At 36.6% G+C, this 27,735-nt stretch overlaps 2 protein-coding genes across 11 annotated transcripts in view; both read right to left on the bottom strand.

Moving 5' to 3' along the window:
- LOC110449604 (tripartite motif-containing protein 2-like) overlaps nt 1-15,027 on the bottom strand; it is a 65,894-nt gene extending 50,867 nt beyond the window's left edge. For 2 of the 10 annotated variants that reach the window (XM_021496558.1, XM_021496568.1), the window contains exons 1-2: nt 14,826-15,027; nt 1,120-1,234 (exon numbers count right to left, since the gene is read on the bottom strand). In XM_021496558.1, the coding sequence (XP_021352233.1) occupies nt 1,120-1,178 (59 nt within the window). In that variant the 5' untranslated portion in view covers nt 1,179-1,234; nt 14,826-15,027. Of the gene's footprint in view, nt 1-1,119; nt 1,235-1,523; nt 1,674-1,816; nt 1,835-13,977; nt 14,076-14,825 lie in introns of those variants that run through there. The other 8 variants (XM_021496560.1, XM_021496559.1, XM_021496570.1 and 5 more) reach the window with 8 other exon arrangements.
- A 6,200-nt stretch (nt 15,028-21,227) lies between these two features.
- LOC110449602 (glycosyltransferase 1 domain-containing protein 1-like) overlaps nt 21,228-27,735 on the bottom strand; it is a 21,333-nt gene continuing 14,825 nt past the window's right edge. Inside the window, exons 7-11 of the mRNA XM_021496556.1 lie at nt 27,034-27,083; nt 26,806-26,849; nt 26,097-26,217; nt 24,583-24,681; nt 21,228-23,813 (exon numbers count right to left, since the gene is read on the bottom strand). Coding sequence (XP_021352231.1) covers nt 23,646-23,813; nt 24,583-24,681; nt 26,097-26,217; nt 26,806-26,849; nt 27,034-27,083 — 482 coding nt within the window. The 3' untranslated portion in view covers nt 21,228-23,645. The remainder of the gene's footprint in view (nt 23,814-24,582; nt 24,682-26,096; nt 26,218-26,805; nt 26,850-27,033; nt 27,084-27,735) is intronic.

Raw genomic sequence — 27,735 nt, 5'->3', positions numbered from 1 at the left:
TTTTCAGTCTTTTATTCTCTCCACCCAAACCGGAAGTATATAGTAACTACCAAACCAGACGGATATCCGGATATGTTTGGGCTATTGTGATTCTCTTTTTACACGATTAAGAGGGATCAGGCAAAGTATATCATGTCGGAAAATAAAATTGGAATTTAATCACCAATATACTTAACTTTTATTAAAGTTATATTTGATAAACAAATACATCTTCAAATATGAAGTCCCTCTACTGGTCCTCACTCTTTCCGCCAACATTACGCTGAGGCCATAGACAGGGGAATTAAATGCAACAGTAGTACCAAATGCATTTGCGTTTTCTCTTGAACTGCATAATTCATTCGAATGCTTTTCTTTACTTATTATTAATTTTACATTAATTACTTTATCACTATAAAACGAATAAATAGATAATATTTTAAATAATTTTATTTAGAAAATAAGATTGAAACAAGAACTCCACGGAAGTGGATGTGTCGCATGCGCAGGAAGCTGGGAGATTACGAAGAAATAGATACAATATGGTGTCCATAAGCAAGACCAGTATCGCCTCATTGGTATCCATAATATTTTTCTTGAAAATGTAAGTATGCTAAGCATTGCATGAAGTTTGAGTTTGATCGGCCCAAGAAAACTCAAGTTATCGCACGAAAACCTCTGTGCGGACGACGCCGCCGACACCGACGACGCCGACGCCGACATAGCAATACCTATATGTGTCACCAGCTTTTCGCAGGCGACACAAAAAACAACATTTAGACGCTGTATTCGTTTCAGGCAATGCCTGTTTTCAAAATGAATGATTTTGCCCAGCAACAGATTCAAGTATATTATATAAAAAAAAAAATACAGGTACATTTTGTATGTTTGAAAATGGGTAATGTTATGATTCAAATATTATACTATACTATCGAAACAAATGTACGAGCTTCGCTCTCTCCAGGCCATGCCTGAGTCATATTACAAAAATCCGCCTCTCTTTATTATTTGAACATCCAGTATATCCAAGGTGTTTTCTGCACTTATGGGAAATTCCGAAGATGTCCAATTGGTTTCAGCACTGGATATCGTATAGGTCCATACCGGAAGTTACATACCGGAAGTATGACGTTTGCTTACCTTGGAGATCGAGAGCCTTTCTCACGTGCTGTATCGTGTTCGTCCGTTGTCCGGGGCATATCTTACAGGACAGGGTGGTGCTGAGTCTGACTGGTAAGAGGAATTCCAGGAGGATCTAAAATAGAAAGATAAACTTAATTGAGTGGGTCAAACATGTTACTCATTTTACAGATATAAATGCCGAAGTATAAAACGTTAATTAATTCAGAGCTTTAAAACGCCTCATAAGGTTATCAATAGCTTTTGTTTTGCTTTTGTCACTTACAAGTTCTTTAAGTGGAGAACTCAACGGACATAAGGTAATGAAGTAGCGTTCGTAATATGTTAAGTTATTAAATAAGTTGTGTCATACTTTGGTGAACGCTTTGCACTGTACGACAACCATCACCAAACGTCTGACAAACCTGGTCAACATTACTCGCTTTGGGCATTCCCGTAAAGATTGTCATTCTCAGAGCTTTCTGTCGAGTGAGCAAAGCGCCGTCTAACGGGAATCAGCCACAATATATTGAATTTCCAGCATGTAACCAATCGCTGAGTCTATAATATGTCTGCTACCAATAAAAAAAATAGTCACGTCATTAATATTCAAATATTCAAATATCCCCCCCCCCCCTACCACACACACCCACCCACACACCCACACACACACACAAGAAGAAATGTTGAAACTGTTGCAAATGATAAACCTGCTCACCATACAAGCCTGAAATGACCTTGACCACAAGGAGAAACGTGAACTCGTCTACTGCACGCGCCCACCTCTCCGTATAATGCTATGTCGTGCACACTACACCACAGCTGCTGTAGTAACGGGTGTGATTTATACCGGCTGTGCTACCGTCCTCTCATTCAGCAAACCATCTTTTTTTTTATCCTGTCATAGTGCTCTCTTCTCAACAAACGAACACAGAAGAGGAAAGTTGCGTCGTTTGCCGACTACAACAAACACAGCAAAACCAGGCTCAATCCAGAACTTGTGGGGACATTTCGTTACGAAGCGTCGTCACATTGATATCAAGGCCAGCCACAAAAAAACTTTAAATGCACAACTTTCGCCAGTATACGTACTTAAATATCAGCTCGTCTAACATCATAACATTAAATTTAACAAATGGAATCATGAAATGGACAAAGCATTACAGAAGAGTTTGATTTTTACTTAATTGATATGTTTTGAATTTGTTGACAGGTTCCATGTTTAGGACTTGGACTTTTAAATTTAAATTGGAAGTTTATAGTAACAGTTTGCTTTTTGAACTTTAATTTTGAAATTTACACGTAAAGTTTACCGTGGATATTTACCTAAATTAGAGTTTATCTTTGAATTTTACCACTTCATAGTTTCCACCTGGAGAATTCAAACATACATAGCAGCCAATAAGTAACGTGCAAACGTTTTTGAAAACAAATTTGGTTTGGTGTGTTTGTGTTTTACGTCCTATTAACAGCTATGGTCATATAAGGACGTCTCAGGCATTGGTGGTTGAGTAAAACCGGTGAATCCGGAGAAATACCAGTACATGTACCTGGCGGCTTCCCGCCGTAGGCTTAGAACCAGCGACGTATTTGAAAACAGATCCTTCCATCAAATAGGTTAATATTCATAACAAGTTACAAGTATCATTGGTGCATGTATACTTTAGCATAAGATTACATAGCATATTTCTTTTGTACCTCCACATGCCGTGTGCGTATGTTCTGCTTATTTTAAAAATCCGAATTCTCATTTACATCTCCACTTGGATACTACAGCAGATAACCAAAACGCCTAACACAGATCATAGTATAAAGCGACAACGGTAATGTATTTTGTTCAAGCTTAAGGCCCCTACTACATCCGCCGTCTAAAGGATCCGAACTCAAGACCCTCCGGTCAAAAGGCCGGCGCAAAACCAACTATGTCATATTGCCATATACGGTACTAGTAGGTGGATTAAGCTGTGCAGGCAGAATCAAATACAAATTTATGATGTCAACACAAACGCTACATTGAAACGTCCTGGATACAATAACGCAGTTAATGTCACCGATACGGCGTCTCAGTTATGTATTATGGAGAAAGCAATCCCTAAACCAGACTGAACGTTTGCTGAAATGAAAACCGTCATAGTCATTTAATAAATCTTCCTCGGAAATTAAATCTCGTTTTAAAGATAATTTATATTTGACGTACAGTGCTCTATACACGAGTAGTCTCTATACAGTGGCCCAAGTGCAGACCGGCTTTCAGTCTTTAACGGATTATGTACAATGTATAACACGGTAAGCAGCGTCGTTACATGACCTTATATAGCTGTTGCCAGAATACAAAATAAAGGAGCCGAGGTAAGAAGCATCGCACATATTAGACACGAAAGAAAAATCAAAGCTGTAACATTATTTGTTTAGAAAGAGTTTGATATTAATAAGATTGCACGTGGGTAACTACAGATGTAAAACGTTTAGAATGATTGGCATCTCAGACACGTAGTAAGGACGATATATACAAAAGCTGTTTTATTTTTCTTCTCGCCCCTTCACTGACAGATCTAGGAGCAATTAACTGCTTTATCAAACACGTGCATGTACGTGTAATTGAAACCGAACGAGGCATAAGACAACTACGGGGATGTTCTGAACATGTGTAGAAGATTTCTGATAAAATTCCTTCGCTCAGACTTTCGCCGACGATTTTGATTTCATTCATGCCAGTGGTGTACACATGAGAAGTCATTAACAGTACATGCTGGCTTGTATATTTTTTTCCTTTTGCATTGACGGTAACTATGGTTGGCTCTACAGCGTTTAGGTTCACTTGAGATTGTTTGAGCTCGCGGGGAGTCTTTGACTTGTGTATGCTGTAGCTTCAGACCTTATCTACATATTGTCCGTGCCTTGTAATGTTGCTATATGCACTAAACACTATCGTGCACTTTTTGTGTGAATAAAATACTTTGCATCTAAAATGGACGCCTTTGATACAATGGAATGTGCTGTTATGAACGAAAACTGCATGTCTACACGGAAAACAGAACCATTCACCACACAACTATGCTGAGTAGCACAGCCGCCCATGACTTATACGAACAACTGTTTCGCAATCTTGATTTTTTTTTTCAATCTTGCACATTCTTCTGAGGTAGAAAACATTTGCAATGGTTGGATTGATAAGTGTTTCAAGGTTTGTCAACGAAAGTCATATCGGGCATCGTTTTTTGGGAATTGCCCAGTTAACCAAGGCCAGTGACCTTTTTTAAGTGAGGATTCAGTATGTTCATATACCGGATTTTAATCAATTTGATGAATTATTTCAAAACCAAAAAAGAGCGAATAGCAAATCACTTATACCCAATTTTACAAGATGATGATTCATTACTTTCGTTAATAAAGGCACCGTCATATAATTACCTTTTATTTCCTAACGCATTGCTTGGCAAATGGGTTCTGTCCCCTGGCCGGGACATACCGAAGTCCTTCAAAATGGTAGTTGTTATTCCCTGCTAAACGTTCAATAGGACGTTAAACAATATAAAACTAAACCAAACCATTTCTCTTTAGACATATATACGTACATTGTAGTGTACGTACGTATAGTGTACGTCATGTTGTGTACAGTTGCTTTTTTTGTTGTTGCCGCCAAATTACATTTCAGACAAGAAAACATATTTGTAGACTGAAAATAAATACGTGTTATGCTCTGCAACGTTTTAAGAATATGTCAGTTCATCTAAGAAACAAGTTCAATTGACGCGGCTGGAACCGGGCGTCTATTCAATCCGTGAGAGGGGCACCAGTGACACAGAAACCAGAATCTTCTCCAAAAAGAGCTAAATATAGCCAGGTCTTCTTTAAAAACCGTAAACAGTTATATGTGAAAATAAAGCAATATCATATACCAGTCATACCAATGAATTATCATCAAGGCTTTGGCATTGTCATTTTTCTGTTTTCTCGCTAGGCAATGATTATTATATATGTTGGTATTACGCGATTCAAATCATGTTTTAAACATATCTGTTACTACAGCGAAATATTGTGCCTGAGATTTTATTTATTTTATTTAAGTTTTAGCGGTCCATCAAAATGATAGGGTTATACAGTAAAAACAGGACAAAAACGAACGTATGGTTCTAATAAGTGCCCAACTTTAATCGCAATTTAGCAACCCTTCACACACATATCTCGTTTGATAATTTTATATGTATTATTTTTAATAACAAACACACTTTAACAGAGAACAGTTCTAATCTATGCTACGGATTAAAGCATACCCGATATAATGCTAAAAATGAACCCCGATACGAAACTAAACACATCACATATGCTACAGACGATAGTATACCCGATACGAAACTAAACACATCACATACGCCACATACGATAGTATACCCGATACGAAACTAAACACATCACATACGCTACAGACGATTTTATAACTGATACGAAACTAAACACATCACATACGCTACAGATGATATTATACCCGATACGAAACTAAACACACCACATCCGCAACAACACGACAAGCACCACTATACAGACTTAAGTTTATCCGATGCGAAACTAAACACACCACGCCTAACTACAGAGACTTATTCTGAGGGTAACCATCCTTTTTTAGAGCAGTTGCCAAACTAATGGCAGCCCATTACATTGCGTGCTGTCAGCCCAAATACTGTCTATTTAATAACCTCTGTGGAATCCTCGTGTAAAACGAGCAACTGACGTATTATGAGTCAGCACTTCGTGTTCGGTATCTGCTATCAGGCAATGTTTGCCATATATTTTAAATTGTAAAGATAAGAATTTACACTGATACAACCTGCTCCAGATTAGCTATAGATCCTGACGATGGTTGAAAGTATACAATCTTACACTATCGACGTCATCATGCTCACACACAAAAAAGATCATTTTGAAAGGACCAACATCCGCAAGGTTTTTTTGGGCGGATGTTTGTAAAGTTTAATGAAGGACAGTATACACAGCTGTATAAAACATGTAAACGCAGGGTTTTAAGACATGTGTGTTTATGATGTATTTCAATGATCTACAACAACAATGCTCAAGTATTCTACGACATCAGCGTCTCACATATTAATTGATATTATAGGTCATGATGTAAATTATTGTAAAATGCTGAAAGATTATAATAAATGTCATTATATATTATAGTATATTATACAACTCTCTATACAGCTGTACGGTAACGATGTGTGATATTGACTTGTGATGTGCTTGATATCATATTGTATTTAATAGTAATGTAAAAGGAAATAGAGTATTGTGCTTCTACCGGGGATCGAACCCGAAATCACAGACTCCCTAGTCGGACGCTCTACCATGCACTGTGCTAAAGAGAAATCCCCCTAGCGCGAAACTGGAAGTGTCGATTATTGTAATATGAAGTAAGATCAAAGTACATGTATATGTTAGACTACTTTTCATAATGTACATGTATAATATTGTGTAATGTTGTACTATTATACTTTATATCTGACATTGCATTGTTTTGTAAAAACAGAAAAAATAGAATATGAATCACTGAAATCTCTACCCAGGAGTTGTCGTTCCTAACACTACAAAAAAGAGGCCGATAAGGCCCGAATCACTCACCTTGATATTTTAACAATTCCGGTGTAAGGCAACATCTTCTTCTTAAAAAATGATATTGCATATAGATAAGATCCCAGGGATAGGGCCAGTCCGGATAGCATGTGTTTTACAAATCGTTGTGCTCAGCAATTGTATATATTGTGATAGGTTGATGATCTCAAATGTTTCCGTGTTATGATCCAGTGACAACTACCTAAGTGAGGGGACAGACCGGTATCCAAGACATACTGTGGTATACCTCTTCGTGTCAATCAATACTTACTTGATTATAGAATGGGGAACTAAATTATTTCCAAGCTATGACCGAGAGACTAAGTTGAAAAGGGCGAGGTAGACCCTAAAGCCTTCGGAAGACAATACAACTCATCAGGCATTATAGATCATCCTAACATACACAACCACATCATAAACCGGAACAACCGTTAAGTGATTGAAAGGAAAGACAGCTGGAAAGCTTGCAAAACAAGTTTTTAATTGCTGTTTTTGTTCAAAACAAACTAAGCATTCAAATATGGCTGAAATCTAACAGTTCTAGAGGAGAAATCGCTGAAATGCACATCTCCGTTTGTTCCCGCTCCTCACCCCGTTGGGAGGTCACTTAATTGGTATCATCGTGAACCCACCCACCTGAGAATGCTTCCAAATAACTATGGTTGATATTCAAATAAATATGGTTGAGACACTGATTAAAGCGATATAGCAAAACTATCTTTTTAGTGCCGCTCCTCAGCACCCCGGGGCAGGTCCCGTCCACTGAATACCCACCATCTGAGAATTTTTCCAACCAAATATGGCTGATGATATTCATCTGTTAGCTTCAAAGAAAATGTCACATCAAGCAATATGGCGTTTTCATTCCATTTTCATTATATTATTACAGTTTATACTTATTATCAAGGTTCGTTATCAAGGATATACCTATCACCATGCATGCTTTTTACCTTTTATTAAGAGTTCATATCTTTTATCAGGATTTATCCTTATTATTAAGGTTTCTACTTATTTTCAAGGTTTCTACTTATTTTCAAGGTTTATATTTTCAAGGTTTCTACTTATTATCAAGGTTGATATAAATTTTAAAGGTATTTACTTATTTTTAAGGTTTATAATTAGTTTCAATGTTAGATTTTATTACATGTATATGTATCAAGGTATATTTTATTATTAAAGTTTACTAATTGTTATCTCAAAATCATAAGCAGGATCGATGCAGATTATAGATTAACACACTGTGTTTTCAAGTTTTGTACAAATCCTCACAGCACAGTATGATCAATAGGTAATCATCCAACTACTACATATTTCTCAATTCATAGGAGGCACGGTAGTCTAGTGGTAGGGCGCCGGGGCTATCGACCGAAGGGTTGCGGGTTCGAGTCACGCCACGGCACGGTGTTGTATCTTTGAGCAAGCTAAGTTACCTCACTCCGCTTGTTCCAGTCTAGTCAGCTGTAAATGAGGACGTGGTTGGGCAGTGCTACAATTGTTGAATGATAGCTGTGAGCGCCGAAATGGCAGCACTGGCTGTATGCTCCCAAGGGAATTGAGAACGATATTGGCTGGTTACAAAGCCCCTATAACCACGGATAATATTTTTTGAACCGCTTTGAGACGAGCTACGAACTAGGTTGTGATAAAGCGGTATATAAGAACCTCGAAATATTATTATAAGCCGTCAACTAAATACCATATCTTCAAAATGACTTCGAGGCTCAGTGATCATCAAGATTCTCGGTCTGTGACAAACGTAAACAAATACGACTGAATTTGCGCGAAGGTATGCTGTGCACCTTAATACTATGTAGAAAGATACTCGAAATAACAATCGCCAATGGCTTCTCCATATACGTAGTGATTGTAGTACATGTAGAATTGTAATAACTCCAAGAAGGTTTAATTTGAGGAAACTATTAAATCTAAACATTATTTCTGTGAACTTATTTCATAACTGTGCTTTAAGTATAGCTACTTATCAATATGTTGCAAACATTATTATGCAGCATATTGCTAAATTCAAATCATAAAAATTGAAATCATATTTTCAATATGTATATATTAACAGAGAAATATTGCAATATCTTGGTATTTCAATAGCACTGCCTGTCTCTACAATCTATATAGACCTGTGTAACGGAGTATCGAGATATGACTGTTTGGCACAACATATACATTCTGATGAGGTTATCACAAGCCCCATCATCGCCTAATCGTACCATACTCTCTACATGTATCTGTACTCCAGCATGTGCACGTCTGCCGAGCGACGATGTATGCGCTCGCGGGAAGGTTACGTAGGGGCTATCTCGTGAGGAAAGTGCACGCCTATTTATCATATCCGTCGGTTGTTTTGGTTATTGGATTTTACGTCCTTCAAACAGCCAAAGTAATATGGAAACGGTGTAAACAGATGATGAGGTTACGTATAGAGTTCAACCTCACTGAAATGATATAATCTAAACAAGGATACATGTAGATACATGTATAGCTTGACAACGGGCGAAACGGTCCCTACCCTCACTCATCCAAGGTGAACGTGAAGTAAGGGGTAGTAAGCACTAATGTTAAGGACTTTTGTTTGTCTTGGTCAGAGATCAGAACCAACAGCCTTCCTCGCTCCGGCGAACGCTAATGCCAAAAGCGGGCTATTGTCAAGTTGGACAGTAGGTTACGTACATTGTAAGGTATTTAGAAAGGAGAGAGAGAACCTATAAGGATCTAAAATGTTTCAACGGGTACATCAGTATGTTTAAATCAATTTTGTGTCCCCAAGTAGAGAGCAGGAACGCAGTCGTCAGGTACTAGCCATAGATCGGTGGTAAATGACCATAGTTGTTAATAGGACTTAAAACAAAAACAAACCAAAGCAAACAAAAGTATGAGACATGACGTGGTGAAGGGTAAAGACTAAACATCATGTCCAAAATTAAGACAGCTACTGGCCAATCTCTACCCGGAGTTGTCCACTCAGTAACATTGCGTTAGAGGGTGTAAGAACGACATATCTGGGTAGAGATTGCATCTATTCTAGCAATGTTTCCATGTTTATACGTTGATACACAACTTCTACAAAATTTCGATGATGATGAGTTAGAAGAGTACGTTCCTTTACATTGCATTCAGTGTCAACGATAGATTTAGAAAAGAAGAAAAAAACCGGAAAAAATAAAAGTATTCTCCCACGCTTCACAGGTGCATTCCCGTATTTGTAAGGAAAATAAGTCTTTACCTGCCTCTGCAAAAGACAGCTTATATGCGCTATTATTCTGAGAAAAGTCGCCATTACGTCATCACTTTCTGCAGCGTAACGAAGGGTTATGTCATCAACTTTAAAAATGTTACCCTAGGGCCTAGATTTCTCCGTCTACATCACACAGAAGTGGTCGATTATATTACAACATTGGGTTTCAGACGTCAGATGCCATAATAATTCGTTGTCTTAACAGCGAGAGCAAAAAAAGTTAAATGGGTAATCACCAGTAAATTTTAAATCGGTTGCTAAACAAAATTTAATGGAGAAAAAAAAATGGGAGAAGAATCATATGAAAAAAAATGTAATATCGACAAAAACTGTAGTATGAATCACTCAGTAACAAACCGCCAGATTCTGATAGGCCAATATAGGTCCAATGCGCACCAGACTTCGTAAACAAACATACTGGATGATATAGTATTCGGTAGAAAACTTTGACAGTCGACTTCCCCTGGTCATACAGCAAACGTCAGGTATATATGTACACACTAGAGTTTGACCCATCTCGTATACGTCACTGTCAGGTGTTTACGAGCCTTACTTCCACGTACCGGTTATAAGTACATACACATGTAAAGTGGCACTTCAGGTGACATATTCGAGGACCATTGTTGATGGAGCGGTACATCTATAGTAATCAGCAGCATTAACTCAGGGTTAGCAACTCATTACACAGACTCAGGGGTTAGCAACTCATTACACAGAATCAGGGTTAGCAACTCATTACACAGATTCAGGGTTAGCAACTCATTACACAGACTCAGGGGTTAGCAACTCATTACACAGACTCAGGGTTAGCAACTCATTACACAGACTCAGGGTTTCTTCATACAGCGTACAGACTAATGAAAGACCATAAAAGTATGAATAAAAAAGTTTTTTCAATGACGAACAGAAAATGTTTTATCATTGAAAGAAAACTTACACAACAACCCGGCGCGTAGCTGCCTATTAGCTAATACCCAGGTGAATCCACCAAATTTTCTAACATGAAAACTGTATAAAATGATGAATAGCACGTGACATTAGTGTCCACTGATAATTGAATTCACAAGGTAAAGTTATATGACGCCAGTGTCCACTGATGATATAACACATACAAAGACGGCTAGGTCACGTGACGACGTTGTCCACTGATGACGTAACACACAAAAGCTAAGGTCACATGACGACGGAGTCCGCTGATAATGGAGCCATATTCTGACTCACTCATATCACTGCATTGTCCTCTCATTATAGAAGTCGCAATCTTATTTCATATGACCAGAGCGCTCACAGTTAAGGTCATACAACAGCTAAGGTTATATGACGTCACTGTTTAGATAAGATTGCGTAACACAACAGCTGTTATAATATGACTCAGTTGCTCCCTCCATTTACTGAATTATCTCCCGTTTAACCTGTTCGTGATTAATGTTATGACGACGTCACAAGAACAATGAGATGTGACGTCACGATAAACACTCGACTGGACAAACAAGATGCCAATAGGGATAAAATGAGATTACAAACGCTGCAAAACATAGTTTTCGCAATAGTTTTTGGAATGATGGGAGGGAATTATCAACCAAAAACTCATTCCTCGGCTTTAGAGATGTTTCTGCCATTCCCTCAAGGTAATGACAATTGAATTAATCAATTTAAAATGGACCACATAACAATGAAGTTCATTTGAAGGTAGTGTCCACTAATAATGCACAAAACAGTTACTGTACGCTCTTACAATGACTAGGTGTCTACAGATGATTGGCGCACTAGATAGCCAAGGTCGTGTGACGATATTGTGAACAGCGCTAAGGCCATATGGCGGTAGTTTAAAGAATAATTTGCTCGTTCGATAATATTGTTGTTTTTAATTAACAATTTACATCCTTAATGGGCCCAATACAGATATGTAGCCGGCACACTGACCGGTCAAGAACTGTCCAATCAGATCTCTTGTTACAACCAGGCGTCTGGTATTAATTAAAGTTACCGCCTCTCCAAGTCAGCAACCGCTGATAAAATACTGTGTGTCTAAAACAGACATTAAGATTGATATTGGAAGGATTTACTAACTAACGATAAAATGCTGTTATTTTCGGAACTGGATAATGACCTCCTACCGACCAGCTATAATTACATACTTATTTATAGTCCAGGAAGTTCTCGTAAAACATTCCCTATCAAGAATGTACACGCCTTTTTTCAAGTGTTGGGAAATTAAAGGAAATGTCTAATGCTAAAAATACATCCAGTATGTAGTTTTCAAAAATATCCACTAAATGGTTTGAAAAAACATACCCATTATATATTGATTATCATGTATTCCTACTATTTTGGTTTAAAACATACTCACTATTCGGTTCTCTGGCATACAATATATAAATAGGCTGACTTCGTTCTTAACACACCCACTATTTCATTACCAAACATACCCTCTATTTGGTTCTCAAACATACCCTCTATTTGGTTCTCAAACATACCCACTATTTCATTATCAAACTTATGAAATATTTGGTTCTCAAACAAACCCACTATTTCATTACCAAATGTATTAAATATTTCGTTCTCAAACATACCCACTATTTCATTACCAAATGTATGAAATATTTGGTTCTCAAACATACCCACTATTTCATTACCATACGTATGAAATATTTGGTTCTCAAACATACCCACTATTTCATTACCAAACTTATGAAATACTTGGTTCTCAAACATACCCACTATTTCATTACCAAACTTATGAAATACTTGGTTCTCAAACATACCCACTATTTCATTACTAAACTTTTGAAATATTTGGTTCTCAAACATACCCACTATTTGGGTCTTAAACTTGTCCAATATTTGGTTCTCAAACAAACCCACTTTTTTGGGGTCTTAAACTTGTCCAATATTAGGTTATGAAACATACCCACTATTTGGTTGCGTTAAACACCAAACTGATGTGGGAAATCTACACTATGACCGACTAATACTGCTTGTTAAAGATGACCATAGCTGTTAACAGGACGTAAAACACAAACAAACCAAATAAATGTTAAATTGTATTGCTCAACTCAGTTCCGATAGAAAGTATTGCGCGTAGACTTACAAAACATAGTCAAACACTCTGCGTGCTCATTACAACAGTATATTACATATATATATATCCCCTAATGTCACGAAACAACATACTGTACAGTGCACAGGTGTCGACCACGTGTGATTTAGGTGTGTCACTCACGTGCAGGGACTTGTCGGTGAATACCAAAATGTATTATACTTGTTACCGTGGTAACACTACGAAAAATTAGCCATCACTAAACATGATTTACGTTTTGATAATGAAATAATAAATGTGCGAAGACCAAGAGTTTTATTTCTGGTGCAGAGTAGTTGCGCTTGCCAATTTGTTCCACGGTAACACCATCGTACTCATTGATAATTGAATTTAATAAAACCCCGGCCTTATCCAGTGCTACCAAATGTCTAAAGTAAAAACTGGATCATATATCAAAACGTATTAACAAATGAGTTCTTTCTGACTTCGGCATTGGAACAACTTTTTGATATGCTTTGGTATTTTGTCCCAGTATCAAAAAGTTCTAATAATTTCGCAGTTATATGCATATACCAGGGAAATGAAATTTGTATAACAACATTGTAACATATGAATAATTATTGTACAAGCCGATGCAAGGTAAATACTGAGAACCCTTGAAATTGAAAGTACGGTGTACGGTTTAAATATTTTCGCTTTTAATTCATCGTTTGATGTTTTATACATATGGAAAACATAGATAATATTAAACATGTCAATATATTTTGGACAGTGTGTGTTCTATTGAGCGAATCTTTTAAAAATAATAACAAAAACAACTTGACCTTGAAAAAATGGGGATGAGGGTCGAACTATGAACGTATAGAGAATGTCTTTTGAACAAGTACCGGTAATAAACATGAACACAAAAAATTGGCTATAAACCTACAACAGTTAGAAATTATAGTGCTCTTACGCTCTTACAACCTAACAAACGTCTTACCTACTACTTCAATACGTACAGCAACGTGTAACCATGGCAACGTGAAACCCAATCCGACAGGAATCTCGAGCTTCAGTCCGCGCCACGAGCGGTGTGCATCAATGTCTGGGTGTCTGGGTGATGATAGAGACCCCCTCCCCCCGCTCATTTATCTCCGAAACGTTCATCATCAATAGGAGGTAGGGAGGGGGGAAGGTAGCCGCTAATTAATTACGGAATAACAACAGCGTGTGTGCGTTGGGACGTGCGCAATAAATAATAACGCATGTACGTTTGATCGGTCTGACAAATGATCAATTTGTAACTTCTTATAATAAACTATAACCATGTGGCATGATCACAGTTTTACGATTGAATGTGACGGGTGTTTTATTGGTACCGAATGTAGATTATATTAATACTGAGAAAGATCAGGAAATGTACTAAAAGTTTACTACATATGTAAGAACATGTCTGGCATTGAGACGGGCGCCACACTGGATCACGAAAGATTCCTATCTAATGCCAGTTGTGAAAACTGTTTGAACTTAACATTAGTATACTCAGTTTATCAGCGTGTAAGGGGAACATTTACTATACAGCCTATTAACCTCTCATTAATTGATAAAAAACGAGGGCCAAATGGTGACGTCCCAGACTAGACGTGAAAACTTTAAAGTTGACGATTTTCTGTTTGTTAATTATTTCTGAATGGAAGTTGTCTCGAATCGTCATGCAATGCTCGTGTAATCCTCAACACATGTTCTATATATAGGATCTGAGTCTCAGTCATTTAGAATAAAATTATGTTATTGTGAATGTATATGCCCATGCAGTATTCCATCATCGAAATAAACATGTATACTTACGATTTAAGATCAGAGAGTATATCCCAACTAGTCTCGAATGCCGACCTCGAAACGATGCAATAATCACACTCGAGTTTACGGGATATGCTGAAGTATTTCCTTCTTTAATCTCCGAGGAGCGTATCTGCGCATGTGTCGACAGCTACCGGTTACAGAGAGGAACCACGCAGAGATGGACTGGAAACGTATAGGTATAGGTAACATATCTAAAAATAGCCCTGTGTGCCAGGTTATACAAGCGCCACAACATGACGTCAAAGAATTTAACTTTGATCAGTAATTGTTATCATCGGACAAAAACACATATAATATATATTATGTTATGATGAAGAAAAACAATAGGTAAAGTCAATTAATTAGCAGCCATTGTACGTTTGAGTCAGACTTTCGGCTGCCAATATGTACTAATGACCATCCAGTGTTTGTAAAATAATTATCACAGGGACCACCCCCATCTGTGACGTAATGTANCCTCCACCAACACTTTCTACTGTCCTTCCCACTCCTCACCCACGCATGCCTTCAGTAGATCAGTGGATGGTATCACATATCTCCTGTTATATCTCGAGGGATTGGAATGTCAATGACATGATAAAAATATAAATATTTGTATCTTTAGTTTTGCTTTTTCAACTATCACGTATACCCTTTATAGAATATAAATAGCTGTTTATGTACTGTATATCTAAACTTTGTACATATTGCAAATATTCACCGATGAATTTCATTGTGCTTTATATCACTCATTTTAAATCCACATCCGCAAGACATTTAAAATTGAAATTTACTATCCTAGTGCCACACCCTGGTTATACGCGAGTCTTTATATCGTTTAATATGTGCAAAATGAAGGAAACATACCTCTGTAGTACTTCAATATTACACCAATCTCAGTATTATCACGGACTTAGATATACACTACCTAATTCCATGGTATTATTTGTTACTTATGAATTTAAACGAATCAATCTATGTTTTAACATAAAATTCATTTAACAACTTGATTCCGAGATGCCATTTTCTAAGTGATCGATATCACAAATCCCACGATCTGCTATTTATAAACTGAAAAGTGAATTGCGATGTTATGTAATATGTATCTTCGGGCAGGAGATAAGGATTTCGAATAACTCGTATTTTATCTACAAAAAATATGCATGGAGGGAGGAGGAAACCCTGCCGAAGTCATGTTGAATTGCGAACGATGTTGCGAGTTGTTCCCCTTTGATGCTCTCGCACAGGAAGATTCTACCGTCCAAGCTTAAGGTATACGCTGTGTCTTTATTCTACAGGTGGGCAATTCAACTGACCAGTGCATTTCATGGCATTCCTTTTTTGGACAAATATGTGTACCACTTGTGAATTATTGTAAATAATGAACGTCCTACATCACAGCTAGTCAATCTAACAACATATGTAAAGTGTAAGTCCATTTGTTGAAAGATATTTTAAATCAAAATATAAATTGTTTGGTTGGTTTACAAATTTTATTTACAGACTTTTGTCTTAAATCTCTTGACCGTTATGTAAACACGTGTTTAACCCTCGAATATGTTCACTGCACGTGTTAATGGGACCCAAAACTCATCCTTGTTTTCTCGCGTTGGTGGGGCTTATTGTACATGCAATTGCCCAGAACGTGCGTGGGATGAATTGGTTTACAGTTTTTGTTGAAAAAGTTTTATCAAGTCTATAAAACCCATCTCCTTTTGATGATTAAAATCTGGCTCAAAATTACGATATTCCAGTTTTATAACTTCTATTGACTATATAACTATCAATCATATTTATATCAGTCGTATAAAGGAGACAATACGAACATATCGCAGCCTCCAAAAACACACACGCGTACACTACACGCATGCATCTTGCACACAGGAGAGGCCGTCCTTGAATGACCATAGCTGTTGATAGGACGTTAAACAATACTAAACCAAACCAACCTAACCAAACCTATGGTATTTCTATCGTTATTTACATGACAAGGTTTATGGTTTTAATTAATCAATTGAGGCCAGTCCATGTGTTAAGCTGTGTCAATTTTAGGAGTTTGTGCTTGCGCAATAAATTTACATAGTTACCACTGAAAACGATCACAAATGAAAATGCCACACCGGTTTGGTACCGGCGTTGTTTGATGGGACGTATCAGCTGATTGCTATACCTGGTAGATAACGTATGGTATATATGGGAGGTTATGTAACCAAGGCTATGACACATAATATATCTCAAGATGATATCTCTTCAACAATCTGCAACCGATCTACCCCAAGATAGATTTAATATGATGCTTCATGCACGCACACGTCAACGCGCTTACACCACATGTGCTCGGGTTCTGGAATATATGTGATATATTCAGGTATCGAACATCACTGTGATAATAAATAGTTGGGTTCTAGAATATATGTTACATGATCTGTTTACGTATCGCACCCCGTTATACTTTACGTAAACAGATAATGTTACATAAATTCTAGAACCCAAGTATTTATAATCACAGTGATGTTCGATACCTAAATATATCACATTTATTCCAGAACCCGAGCACCTGTGACTTAAACATCCAAGCTTTGGATCAAAATGTGTCTTCAGAAAAAATATATGTAATAAATTAAATTAATAGCCGTTAATGGAAAAAAAACCTAACTGTATCAGCACTGATGTCCTCAATCAACCACCGTAGCATTGGAGAGATTTTGAGTTCCTTATGTTCAAACTATGTGGAAACAATTCTACAGATATAGTCGCGGACCACCGTTCATGGTCATAGGACGGCTTCGGTCAGTAAGAAAACCGAGAGTGGAAATGTGAACATTGCTTCAGTAATGATTAGGGAGCAATATCCATTTTATTGCTTGTAAAAACACAACAAAAAGTTTTTGAATGTACACAAAAGGAGTCGATTTTTTGTTGTTGATATACATCGGAGGCATTTCACCTTAACTGTAAGCTGCACCCAGGAATTCCTGGGGATGCGCTTTCAGTTGTTCCCTAAGTGAAGCGATTTCATTTCGATAGGGTACCACTTGGATTTTGTCGGCTGTTACTCTGAAAAAAAATTGATAATTAACGGCTTCAACGAATACCGTTTTTGAAATAGTAACCAAGACAAAGATGATTTTGTTTAATTCATTACACATTGGTCACTTTATCCAGACATTTTACACATCCGGTACGTCGAATACATCCGCTTTTCTAGGCATACTTCCGGTTTTTGTAATGTAAGTAGGTTTCGTCTGCTAAAAAGGCATTTTCGAGGGTTGGTGCAAGCTACTGAAAACAATACACATATATTCATAAGCGCCTCCTAATACACAGATCACATCTGGAATTATTGTCTTTTCTTTGGAGAGGATTCACATGGGTTTCAGTTATGTTAAATCACAGACTTGTATAACCGTTTTCTCAGAAAAGTGGTTGAATTGGTAATTATTTCCAAGTATAATCTCTACAACTCTTACATGTATGCTTACGTTGCCCCAGCGAACATATTTATTAATAGATTTAAAAGTTTAAATAAAATAACTCCCACCGGAGCCTCACGAAGAGCACGATGTATAGTGACCTCGTAATTGACCTTCTCACACGTGCAGTAATTTAAAAGTATAGCTTAGAATTACCTGCACCAAGTTTATGATGTCACAACCATTGATCTGGTTACTCCCAACAACAGTAAATCAGCCGATCTGTAAGACAGAAAAATGGGCGCGGAAAAACACCTGTAAACATGGAAGATATCTCAACCAAAACAAACGTGCCGATAAGTGGCATGCACGCACGTCCATTACACGCCGATAATAGCTTTTGCTTTCTGTTTACAGTGTCCCAGAAATAGAAAGAATCAATTTGGGCTGGAGTCTTGTGATGAGTCAGAGAAACACCACCACACCACACACTGTCGATGTGTGTTAAACACATAGAATAATTGTGTGCATATTTCGTGTAAAAGTTTAAGCTATTTATTACCTGGGAGTTTGTAGGTCATCAGTATATATGACAAGATGGTATGTATTTCTGGTGTTATATGAAATAATTCTGACCCTTTCAGTTTTTGTATCCATTTCACTCCAACCGGGCAATATATCAAAGACTTTGGCGAACTAATGTCAGTTCCGGAGATTAGATCACGTCATACTTACTCCGTCCGGATCACTGTGATTGCCAGGAATATAAGCGTTTTGAAGACGCCAATTATTAGTTTAAAAATAAGTTATACGTTATATAAGAAGTTGTAAAGTAATGATATAAAGGGTATTTTAGTCACTTTTACCCTTACATTACATTTATAAATATATATGGAAAGTCATTCCTTTGATCGTTTGTACCAATAACGAGTGCTTCACTCATACACCACTGCAGACACATTTGAACTCTTTCAATTCAAAGGTTGGAATAGTTCATTATATAATTTCGTGGGTGTATGAGTTTAGTGTCTAAAATCAATCAGTTCGAATGAAGTTTGAAACATTACATTTATGTTTCGGAAGACATTATATATGGGATGCCATTGTTTTGATCATCAGTACCACCAACGAGTTCTTAACTCCTGTAGACAAATTTGAACTCTTCCAATTCAAAGGTTGGTTTAGTTCATTGCGTAATTTCAGGGGTGAATGAGGTAATATACGAAAAGGCCACATGGTACTGTAAAAACTGTTAACGTGTTTTGACTTTCTGCTGCGTCTTGTGTATATTTCAACATACTTATGGATTCTTTGGAAGACTACGCCAGATAATAGGCAACACTAGAGCGTACTTTAGACATGAATTTTCATTATGTTGCCCTTTAGCACCACCGATCAGTCCTAATCAGAAAAATGTTAACTTTCATTTCATTCTTGTTTGTCCTGTATTCTTAGAACTAAGAGTATCTTATATCAAGCCATATTATCGTATTTTCGTCCTTCTGTGTTTAAATTAATAGAGCTACTGTATAGCAAAAAAAATAAACTTATTACAAATTCAAGTAAGTACTTGATTCAATCAACTCTTAACAGAAGTCGTATATTGTGATATATAAGCTGTATCAAAGTCTTGCTATTACCGTTTTGTTACTGTATAATGTGATTGAGATATATGTCTTTTACTTCACAATGAGTGTATAATCTCATTTCATTATGTAATATAAAATTATAGTAATCGTTCTACCTTCATGTTGAGGTTGTATGATTGACTTTGAAGTTTTGTTATTTTCTAGAAATTTGATTAGCTAAAGGCTTATTTATATTATTTCATGAACAACTAAATTATGCTTCATAAGTTTCCGCTAGGTTACCTTAGGAAAAGCTTTAAGTTTCCTCCAACTTGTAACTATTTCATGAATTTGTAATTATTATGTATGGAATTGAATCTGTCATATTGCATATGTTCTCCGCCATTGTACAAGAGATTTGTGAAGCATTTATCAATAGGTATATTTCTGTACGCCTATATGCAATGTGCATTTGGTAATAAATGGAATTGAAATTTCCTATAACTTTCTGCATTGACATACTCAATACTTGAACAGGTGACTCCTTCGTCGTATTCCTAGTGCTTACTTTACGTCAAAGATGGTTGACTCTGCTCGTAGACCATAAGTCCCCCAAGGTTGGACGAAACCTTGCGGCTTGAATTCATTCTGGTACGGCATACACTAAATATTTGTTTGAGAAATTATTTTCTGCTGTAGCCAAAAGTTGTAGGATGTTTTTAAAGGTACATTTTCCGTTTGGCTGCATTGCTACAAACATGGTTCGTAAGACGTTAAATATAGATTGTCGTTCTTTTGATCTGACGAAATGGCCAGAAGGTGCAGTTAAATTATTTTCTTTGTTTCGCTTTCGCCATCGACAGATCTACTTTTGAAAAATGGTGACTTTCTTCGTATTTCTGGTGATAATTATATATCAGTAAAGTAGACCATCTGCAGGAACTGTTTTCATTGTGGAAATTTGCAAATTATTCCATTATGTTAAGAGGACTAAAATTGTTTCCAGAACGTTCCGACCGGATTCCTGGGTCAGTTAGAAAAAGTGCGTACTTCGTTATCATTTAACACGAATTTCGAGAAAGACAAACCCGAGGTTGTGAAATAAATTTCACAAAATCAGGCATTAAACATGTATTTTATGTTTGTGTCTGAAATAATTGCACTCTGGGTGTTTCATTGCTACCAGTGGTCGCCTTCGGACAATAGAACATTTGATTGGACCAAAAATCTCGACGCTTCATCTTTTGGATACTAATTTAGGTAGCCAGTTTTTACGTAATAAGCTGTAGCATAATTGTAATGTGATGCTTGACATACGCTCACTGGTCTTTCGGACCAAGTGAGCTAAAAAGAACCAGACTTCATATCTACTATATTTCAATTGAAAGAAAGAAATTAACAATAATACAACCATGTCATTTTTCATCATCTTTACTCATTAACACTCTCTTGAGACAACACGAAATCGATTTTCATTTTAAAAAACAAATGGCTTTAATTTTCATTAATTATGAAATAACAAAAAATCATTGATTTAATTTCAATTACACTTTGAGCATATAGAATTACAGCCTTCGAGTCTTTAAATCTTCAAGTCGACAACATTGCATTTTTTTAAAAAAAATAACAGTTAAATTCATGCTAAAATATTCGTAATATCTTTGGCATTTCTATATCAATATATATTTGAACAACAGGCGTGCTTCTTTGTTTTTGATTTGATGACATTTTGGTATTTCATCAAACGTATCATTATCTGTAATTATATCAAAAAAAGATCAACATCGTGAATGTCTAAAATACACACCATACACCGGTAAAGTGTTCAATAACAACCGTGACAAAAAATCTCCATGTACCCATTTCATTTATCAGCAGTGAAGAATAACCAACCATAAAAATCTGAGATCACAACAACACACGAGCCAAAAAATGGCCCATATTTAATTAGGATTTCATTCTGACAGAGTTAGGATCGTCTGCGGGAAAACCGAACTACTCGGTAGTGAAGCGGACGTAAAACCACTCATACAAACAAACCAACACTGAGAGACAGTGTTAACATCAGAGTGGACAGACATGCAACACCATGCCCGTTATCGTTTATTGTGTTACAATCCGTTGGGCTAAGAGTTCGTTAATTAAATAGACCTAGTGGGCTGATATTGCCTCTTGGCAAGAATTGGTAAAGAATTGCAAGGTCTTCGCTAACATTTGTAGGTCCGTCAAATTTTATCCTGAAGTAGAACATTTAAATACACACGAACAAGTCAGTCCGCAAACACGAACAGCCGTGTATGTCCCTTTTAAAGCTGGGATCTATCGTCAGAGATGATCCAGCACGCAGTCCTAATCTGAACCATTCATTTACCGTATTCCTTAAAAGAACATATACATGTATAGTTATAAATCGTCTCATAATCCACGGACAGATTTTATTCTGTTTATCATATCTACTTAGTGAGATGTTTTTTTTCGAGCTCGTTTGTCAGCAGTGTTTCCCAAATGTATCTATTTCGTGATTTTTTCAGACGAAAAATAATCTTCGAACATATAGCATTGCTCTTGTTCCTTCGTGAAGTTAAATCCTTGCAGTACTGTTGTAGAGAGAACAACTGAGAAAATAAGTACCCCCTGAAATTGATAGTTTACAGTAAAATCAAGAAAACGTCAAGAGGTCAAATAAGTTATAGCTACTACATACACATATTTAAAAAATCTCTAACGGTGCAATGGTGAAACGTGTGGTGACCAATGACATCTGTTGTCAGTACGTCAATGTTTGTGACAAGTGTAAACAGAGAATACACATCCTTTATAATTTGTCTATACCCGATTATGATTTTAAATAAATGGTCCGAACTCGCCATATATATTGTATGTAATACACTCTCAAAACAATATTCTGTGAAAATGTTACCGGGTCAACAAATTGAAAAATACATCATTTTTAAAAGAAAGGTAGCAGGATTTGATTGGAGGGTCAAGTTTTCCAGACGCATAAAAAACACTAAATCTGCCATTCAACTCTAAAATATATATCTGATACAAACACTTCGCACAGATTCAACATCTTTTACCAATAAAGTATCTTTAAATCAACACCACATTGAGCAACATTTCAAATGGTTCAAATTATATATCAGTGACGCATTAATGTTGTCACTCTTTCTCTCTCTTTCTTTCTATGTACTTAAAATATCAATGAGGCATGCCAAGATCAATTATTTGACAAATTGTATATATATCACAGATTGTTTGATTAACAACAAAAAACATATTCCAACCTTCTAACACCTGTTTCAACACGCTTCTACCACCATAAAGTTATACATTCAAAACAAAAATTAAAAACATAAACAGGAGGGACCATTGAAAAGCCCATGGCATACATTTCTCAAGTAACACGGAAAATCAATTGATATACTGTAATATGGCCTGAACCAGAAACACCTTTGATAATGAAGAGAAACTATCTATTCAACCATAAACCTATTACATTTAACCAGAATTCTTATTAAACCATTAACCAAGAACAACCTAAATAACCATTAACCAGCCAAAAATAATTAAACAAGAGACAGCGATTAAACCATTGCCATAATTGCCTATTTTACCATTAATGAGAAAAACATTTAACAATTAACGAAAAAAATGCATTCCTATTAATTTAGAAGAAATACATATTAACCGGTTGACGAGAAATACCCATTTGGCAATAATACATGTTTACCTTTTATATCCATCCTTATGGTTAAACAGGGGAGGAAACAAAACCCGAAATTCCATAGCAGATTCCATATTAAGGCACATTACATGTAAAATTGATATCTTCATACAGCGGTTCAGGTTCTGGTCAAAGATGAATCCAACGCCATGCATACAACTTGTGTGTATCGTATTCTCTCATCAGCCACGCTGTGATGTTTGGAAACATATTCATTGGCATTTGACACCAACTTGGATCGAACTGAAGCGTCATCCAGTAGGATCTCGCATTTCTGGACGAATTCCTGGTAATGAAAGGAAAACACAGCGCTGTCAAACAATTTAACTTTACCTACAGCTGCGATACCCATCAAAAAACGTAGAAATCCAAACATAAATATATATTATTGTTCCTAATATTTCCATAAGTTATAAACTTTGAGCAAAACGCGAAATAAAGTCCAGTCTGGATTGCCTGCCGTACTTTCTCTTTACGCCGCCAGGTTTCGATTCGAAAACAGTTTGACTGGTTTTCATGGCGTAGTTTTTCTATTCTCCGAAAGGCTTCGCTTCAAAAATTCAATATCGTAGTACATCGATCAAAAGTGCAGTCTAACGGAGAGAAAACGTACTGAGACAGGTGCTCAAATTTACCAAATTAGTATCAAAGAGCGCAGCCTAGCGTAGAGAAAAGGTACTACGGCTGGTAATACAGAAGTCCTCACGAATAGGTCAATAAGTATAACTAAACGTTAGTGCAATATCAGAAATCTACTGTCGAGAGTGGGGAAATTTTAATTTTTGATTAAATTCAACGGAAAAGCCATCTAGCGATTTGACACACGTGACTTACGTAACAAACAAAAAGATCTCGTGTACGAAGTTTATGTTATTTCGTGAAATCTCGCTGGAGTTCACATTGTGATATCTTCCGAAATCTCCTGAAAGCGCTGCATTAAGAAAGAGAAAATGGTCCTATTAGTGTCAATTGCACAAGAGGTGCATGCTTTACAAGAATTATCTATTAGATTAACTTGAGACGTGTTTTCTTCAAGTATCGCTTATCACACGTACCTCTGGTGAACCGTACACAAGGCCATTAGTACCGTCAGTCACTATACAGCGGTTCCCGGGGATATCACGCACCAGAACAGGGACACCTAAATCCATAGCCTTAAATACAACGCAAACAGAAAACCAATTAGCATACACAAATACACCAGACACAACATTTCGATATCTTACAAACAAAATATATTTACTATCGTATGGCATTGCCACTTTATAACCCTACCACATTCAGATAGCATCCATATCGGTAATGAATGGCATCATCCGATTGTTTACGTCATCATTATTATCATAATGTATACCACTGACCCTCCATATGCAGATGGCTGTTCTATTCATTGAACAAACATATACGATAAATACATTATTTGAACTAAAAGTTGAATAGTAAGTGTAATTGAAATTTCTATGAGATAAACGGATCCTAAAAATGGTAAATATAAGTATTGAACTGCTTTTAGTTGGCATTCATAGGCGATGGGAATGCCAACTAGACGAAGGCAAATCCAACAAGAAGCAGTTCAATGCTTAATTTACTTCCAATTTAAACACTCCATATTCAAAATCAACCACTTTTATATGAATACTCCCCAAACTACAGACATGAAACAGCATTGCAAGAGGTTTAGGGGGAAAGGTAACGAACAGGAGTGTTCATATGTTTTTTTTTTTAACGTCTTAGATTTTCTGTTCCGTTTCTCCCTTATTCCGTCTTTGCGTATTGCAGAGTTATCTTCTAGACAATAAAACTACCGTACAAATTCGTGGCGACGCCCTAAATGACGTCAATTGTAATGCAAAAACGCTATTGAACGAATTTGCCGAACGAATAATTGATAGTTTCTTGAATTTAAGGATCTCTGTCCAGCTGCACAAGTTTTTTTGTGAAAATACAGCACCCTCCCTTTCATTTCGATTTGGATACAATTGTAGCACAGTTGGATCAGGACACTTCTGTTGATGAAGTAGCTCAGTCCGTTAGAGCGGTACAACAATATGAGGTCTAGGGTTCGAATGCCGGTGTAGCTTCCACTGAATTTTTATATTCAGAATACTATTTCTTATTATTTCACCATTATTATTTTTTAATCAAGTACTATTTTTTTTGTAAATGATTTATCAAAGCTATAGTCTTGCCGGAAAATATAGCTTCCAATTAATATCCTGAAGAACCTTTGGCATAACATGCAACTGTGTCTGACACATTCATAATTGCAAAATGGCCCTTATTTTTAGACAGTAGGTAAAGATATTAGTATAACATTTTTTTTTTGTAAATGTTAAAAGTGCCGTTTTCATGCAGTAATCTCTCACTTCTGCGATATCAAATATATCAGTATTATACGTCATCAATAGATATCGTGACCGGAGTTCCTAAATATAGGGACAGTCAGTTCCGTTTACTCCTTCCCGTACAGATAAAAGGTACGTTACGTAAGATTCTTAAAAAAACACAAGATAAAGTGAACAGAACAATCAGTCCACACTCCAACGTGCAGGTAAAACCGGTGACCTACCTCTAAGATAGCCACCGCCATACCCTCACTCCGGGACGAGTTGACAAGAGCGAAGCTTCCTTTAATGGCCGCGTGGGTATCGTCTATCCCCAGGCCGGGTAGATATACAACACCGGTTACTCTGTGACATCAAAACCCAGAGATGATAGGATTTATACGTTGGAATGTTGAAGAGCTCTTATTAATCTTACAAGTAACAGAAACACTAATTGTTGGAACAAACAGAGCACCAAGGTTGTTTTATGAGAATGGCGCTACGTCTCTTCAGGAGCTGATGTCTAGGTAAGGCAAATTGCTTATGCTTCATTTTCACTGCTGTTGACGTGTGCATACAATATATCATGTGATGATCGTACTTACATTAATTATGAATGTATCCGAGTCTTTTACAATATGGGAGAAAGTATACTTAACAAACTTACAGCATATTAAACGGCATGGTTAATGTGTCAAAAAACAAGGTTTTGGGCTCCGGACTGAAAATTACATTAACGTCTGTCTCTCCTTACCATGCCAAATATAAACATTGTGGTGTTTTTTGTAAAGAAACGAAGCCCGTGTTTGCTATGCGAAGCGCCGACACTCGACAAAGCAAAAAGGGAGATCGAGTGTGTGAAACAGTTCAGTTACATAAGAACGCTTTGAAGAAGAAACTGAATAGAAAAAAAACATACATGAAGCTGGTGAATGATTTGTTGCTAAAACATACCCACAGACACCAGCCATGAATTCGTCTTCATACGTTACATCTGCCTGTAATACGAAATAATAACCAATGCATAATTGACGCGAAAACCATGAATAACGCTTTTGTAATACAATAAATACATAAATTAAAGTATAAACTAAAGCTGAAATACAGTTGTTAAATTACGCTAAAAAGCAGTTATATTCAAACTTCAATCTCATTGAAATGAATTCTAATAAACCTGCTTACCATAGACCCAAGAATAACATAGAAGACATCATTTCTACTGGTGTGAAGTTCTGTAAACATAAAACATTAATATTGGTGTTTAAAGACAACCAATTAACTTCATCGTTTATTGCACAAAAAAACCCAGCTGCTATATCGGCGTTACAAAAAACCAGGTTACCGCAAACCGTAGATTGAAATCACAAGCTCAATTAATACTTCATTTGAATGAGAAAAATATTTTTAGCGAATCAACAAATTATGAGATAATTATAACTTTTCTGGATATCATAATTTTGGAAACTTAACATTTTGGCTAACAAGGTTCAACAATGAAAACAGCAGCATCAAATAACATATTATCTATTGAACATTATCATTCGAATTGTCTGTTTGTTTCTGTGCACCTTTCCCCCATATGATTGGGGCAGACGATGGGNCCCCCCCCCCCCCCCCCCCAACCTAATAATGTATCAACCCAGTTACCCAGTGTGTGCCAACACACATGATGAAAACAGCAGCATCAAATAACATATCATCTATTGTACATTATCATTTGAATTGTCTGTTTGTTTCTGTGCACCTTTCCCCCATATGATTAGGGCAGACGATGAGGATATAACAATAGGGACGTGAAATATAAAAGAAAAACAAAGAAATTCCAAACAGGATGGGAGCATTAGATTACTTTCGGTCTATATTAATACTGTTGAACAGCAGGTC

Source organism: Mizuhopecten yessoensis, unplaced genomic scaffold (genome assembly GCF_002113885.1).
Source record: "Mizuhopecten yessoensis strain PY_sf001 unplaced genomic scaffold, ASM211388v2 scaffold4701, whole genome shotgun sequence".
NCBI lineage: Eukaryota > Metazoa > Mollusca > Bivalvia > Pectinida > Pectinidae > Mizuhopecten > Mizuhopecten yessoensis.
This window is presented reverse-complemented; position numbering and strand designations above follow the sequence as displayed.